The sequence below is a fragment of the Hylaeus anthracinus genome, unplaced genomic scaffold (genome assembly GCF_026225885.1).
Source record: "Hylaeus anthracinus isolate JK02 unplaced genomic scaffold, UHH_iyHylAnth1.0_haploid 11981, whole genome shotgun sequence".
Taxonomy (NCBI): Eukaryota; Metazoa; Arthropoda; class Insecta; order Hymenoptera; family Colletidae; genus Hylaeus; species Hylaeus anthracinus.
Genome location: NW_026534329.1, coordinates 9460196 through 9464116, shown reverse-complemented (window position 1 = coordinate 9464116; position 3921 = coordinate 9460196). Strand labels below are relative to the sequence as shown.

Genomic DNA, 3921 nt, shown 5'->3' with positions numbered 1-3921 from the left:
TATATATGCTTTAATAGTTATTCTAATGTTGCAACGCAACTATTATAATAGAACATAGGGGAAACATACAGTTTTCAATGCAATACTTGGACAAATGGCAAAAATATTGAATAAAGAGATGCACTTACATTCTCGCAAGATAGATCTAGAAATATGTTGTTACATCCGCCTCTCGCTCACCCTCCAGGCAAATGCGCTAGCATTTAAATTAAGTAAGGAGATGGCAGGAAGATGGGAATATCTTCATGCTACCTCTCTTTTAATTCAATGCCACATAGGAGTGACACTAGATGGGAATATCTACGAGATACCTCCTATGTGTGCTAAAACAAATCCCAAGTCTAAGAGATTAAGACAACGCTGAGTCGATAGTCCTATCTCAGCACTTGCGCCAGAGTGCCGCTATCGCGTGACGAAAGCACCGCGCGCTCGTACGGACGATGAAGCCGGGTCACTATTCAAGTATCAGAATATGATTATGCAGTGTGGCTCGAAGAAAAGTCTGTGTCTCTTCAGTCACCTCTAGTTTGGGGGACTTTCACCAACCATCCAGTAAAGCACAGTAGTGAGAAATTATACCGTCACTCGATGGTATCTTTGTGTTTTATATTTTACTATATATCATACAGGCCAATATGATACATGAATATGTAAAATACATTTACACATTTATACATAATTGCATTACTTATATATATTTTTCTTTCCATAGAAAACATAGGAAGAATCATCAAAAAACCCAAAATGGAGGAACCCTGAAAGAAAACGCTGTTCAAAGCTCTGGGAATAGTTTTAAGAACAGCCAGGCAGTTCAGGCGCCGGAGGTCAACGGTGAGACAACGCAGCGAGAAGATTGAGCATTTCGTGCAGACCGGTGTGTGTCAGGTTTTAGAAAGCCTGCCAACACCCCTGCACGCGATGCTCTCTGCCCAGATGCGCAACGCGGGAAAGACGAAATCGGCGCGACGCTTCTCCGACGAGAAGAAACTATTAGCTGTAAGTATTTTAAAACAGAGTTCCAAAGCTTATCGATATTTGGCAATGTTATTTCTTTTGTCAAGCATTGAAACTCTTAGGAAACTAATATCGCAAATTCCACTAAAAGCTGGAATTTGCGATAATGTTTTTGAAGAACTCAAACAGCGGTCCAACTTATTCGTCGATAAAAAACACAGATACTGCTTTTTCATGAAATTAGTTTATCGCCTCAATTAGAGTATAATCCCTCAATGGATGTAATTGAGGGATTTGTAGATACTGGTTTTCGCGTAATTTAGATATCGCGGATCATGCTACAATGTGGATGCTGAAAGGAATTCGTGATGTGCGACCGTGGAAACAACCTGTTGCGTATTCATTTTGAAAAGGTTCCAGCTCAGCTGAGAACCTTGTTCGTATGTTTAAAGAAATAGTTCGCCATGCATGTCAGGCCGGTATAGTAATTAGTAGCAACAGTTTGTGACCAAGGAAGCACAAATTGCAAAGCTATTCAAAGCTTACTAAATTCCTCGAAGAGAAATGCCTTTCAGGAATCGAATGCACTGCGGCATGATGTTATTGTAATCGACAATAACATGATTGTACCGCTGTTTGATTCCCCCCATTTGTTAAAATGTGTCCGCAACAACTTGCTGACAAAGGACTTGAGGTTTAAATTTCAAGACAATATTTCACGGGTGGCTAAATGGGCACACGTGGAATATCTATATTTTATTGATAGCAGTAATGTTTATGAGGACCGACTCCTGCATAAACTTACTGCTACACATGTTGTTCCAAGTAAAATCCCTAAAATTAAGGTCAAATATTGCGACCAAGTTTTTAGTCGAGCAGTTGGAGCCCTAATGACACTGATGAGCCGTAGCAAGGCTAAGAGTGTGTGCGGTACGCGTGAAATGTCGGGCGATGGAATTGACACTGCTCGACTTATTCATTTTATGAATAGTACTTTCGACAGTGTCAATAGTAGTGTTGCGCAGTCGACAAGTAGAACAGACATGACCTTAGTAAATGTTTGGAATGTAGCTATTTCGGGGTTTCGTAGCACGAGCTTTTTGAAAAGATAGCCTGTGGATAAGGAGCACCCAATGGTACTGCAAAGGTGGATTAGGACACTTTAGAATTTTTAATTTTTTAAATCTCATCTGCGTGATCTTGGTTTTGTTGAATTTGTTACCCGTAATTTTAACCAAGACGCGCTTGAAAATTTTTTCGACCAAATAAGTCAACATGTGCCCGCTATACTAATCCCACTTGTAGAGCCTTTCAAGCATATTATCGAACACTGCTTATCAATTGATATTCGCAATTGGTAAGTGGGGATACCAATTGCGAATCTGATGAATCCGCAAGGTTTCTATGTAACTTAAAAAAATTTATATCGGTTGCCCCACGTGCATCGACGGATGAAAATGTAATTTTTCTAAATTTTAATGTTCCAAGTGCACCTAAATTAGCTATTCAGGCTGCCATTCGATATATTACGCGAATTATTCGAAAAAAAATATGTTTGCAGAAGTTGTTTGGCCTTATTTTTCAAAACCGACAATTTCGGGGAATATTCGTCGATGCATAGTGGATGCACATTTTCCAACATAGCACACATTTCCGGCCTTGTTACGGCTATTAAATTACAAAATATCGGAGCATATAAAATTTAATTTCATATGCTCCGAGCATAGAAATGATTTGAGAACATATATGATACATAACTGTATCATATACACTGCTGGAAAAAATTGAGGGATCACTAAAATCTTTCGAAAATTTTGGTCACATTCAAGTGACTATATCTTCACGGAAAAAAGTCATAAAAAATATTTGAAAATGCCGTTTTGTAGGCCGAAATCTGTAGTTTTCGAATCAGGAGATCAACATTTTTTTTGTCTGGCCATGTCACTTTTTTTTTTAAATGAAGTGCAACGAAGGAATGTTCAAACATTTTCGTCAACTTTGAAGGTATGCACAGTACGAAAAAAATTTTTCTTGGCAAATTCAATTAAATGGTATTATAGAGTAAACTTTTGTTTTTATTTTCGTTTTTTTTGGTTTTGCTATACAATTTTTATTGACCGAGTTCTTTATGATTATGTGAAAACGGGTACTTTTCACTTTGAACGCCTATAACTCGTAAATACATGATCGCAGAAAAATTTCAATGAATGTTTTGGACAGCTGAGAAACTTTCCTTTAAAAGGCTTTGGTTCCCAATTTGATGACATTTTTTTTTAATTGCATATAATCCTTTTCAAAATGACCTAAAAATTTGCACATATACCACTTTTCAGAAAACATGACGCCAATGCGACATGATTTGAAAACTTGAGAGATCACTTGTTTTACGTTACGTTTCCGTCTCATTCAAAACGATTTTTTGTTCTTCCAGCGTCTTAATGGTTATTGCGTGTTTTCTTGTCTTAATTCAACGTCATTTTAACGTACAGAAACAGGATTTAAAAAATTGAAGAAAAAACATTGTTCAATCTCTTTACAATGACAAAAACGATAAGATACCGCCGGCATTAGCATTGCCCGAAGCGTACCACGAGGAGGTTGTACGGCCGGATTCACAATTCATTCCGTATGGACCAGCACGAATCGATGATACTCACTCGTTTGTCACCCGTACAATATTATTTGCTTCGGTAGCCGCATAGCATAGCCGCCAGGGGACCGCGACCTCTACGCTGATTCTCACTGCTGGAGTGTGCAAGCCGCGTGTATTAAGGAGATAGACACGGGTAATGCAGCGCTCTGTAATCCGACAAAATCTGGCCCGAAATGTGGGTCAGCTTTGCCCACAGATTTTTTCCTTATATGAGCATATTTTGGGCTCAATGAGGGCTCACTCGAGAGAGGAAGGTCCAAGGAATGGCGCTCTGGTCGTGGTTGAACGATATTGTGTCGATATTTAATAATATG

General features: G+C 38.7%; 1 protein-coding gene across 1 annotated transcript; it reads left to right on the top strand.

Annotated features, from left to right (window-relative positions):
• The first annotated feature begins 220 nt into the window (after nucleotides 1–220).
• Nucleotides 221–3280, top strand: LOC128885600 (uncharacterized). Its single transcript, XM_054139698.1, has 3 exons — nucleotides 221–339; nucleotides 713–831; nucleotides 1447–3280. Exons 1-3 carry the CDS (start codon nucleotides 221–223, stop codon nucleotides 2064–2066), a joined length of 858 nt encoding a protein of 285 aa, XP_053995673.1. The 3' UTR covers nucleotides 2067–3280.
• Nucleotides 3281–3921: the final 641 nt, after the last annotated feature.

What these genes read in the sequence shown, in the direction of transcription:
- LOC128885600 (XM_054139698.1), top strand. Translation starts at nt 221, where the DNA reads ATGGCAGGAAGATGGGAATATCTTCATGCTACCTCTCTTTTAATTCAA. An exon ending in TGTGCTAAAACAAATCCCAA is followed by an intron (nt 340 to 712) that starts GTCTAAGAGATT and finishes TTCTTTCCATAG; the next exon opens with AAAACATAGGAAGAATCATC. An exon ending in TCAGGCGCCGGAGGTCAACG is followed by an intron (nt 832 to 1,446) that starts GTGAGACAACGC and finishes TATAGTAATTAG; the next exon opens with TAGCAACAGTTTGTGACCAA.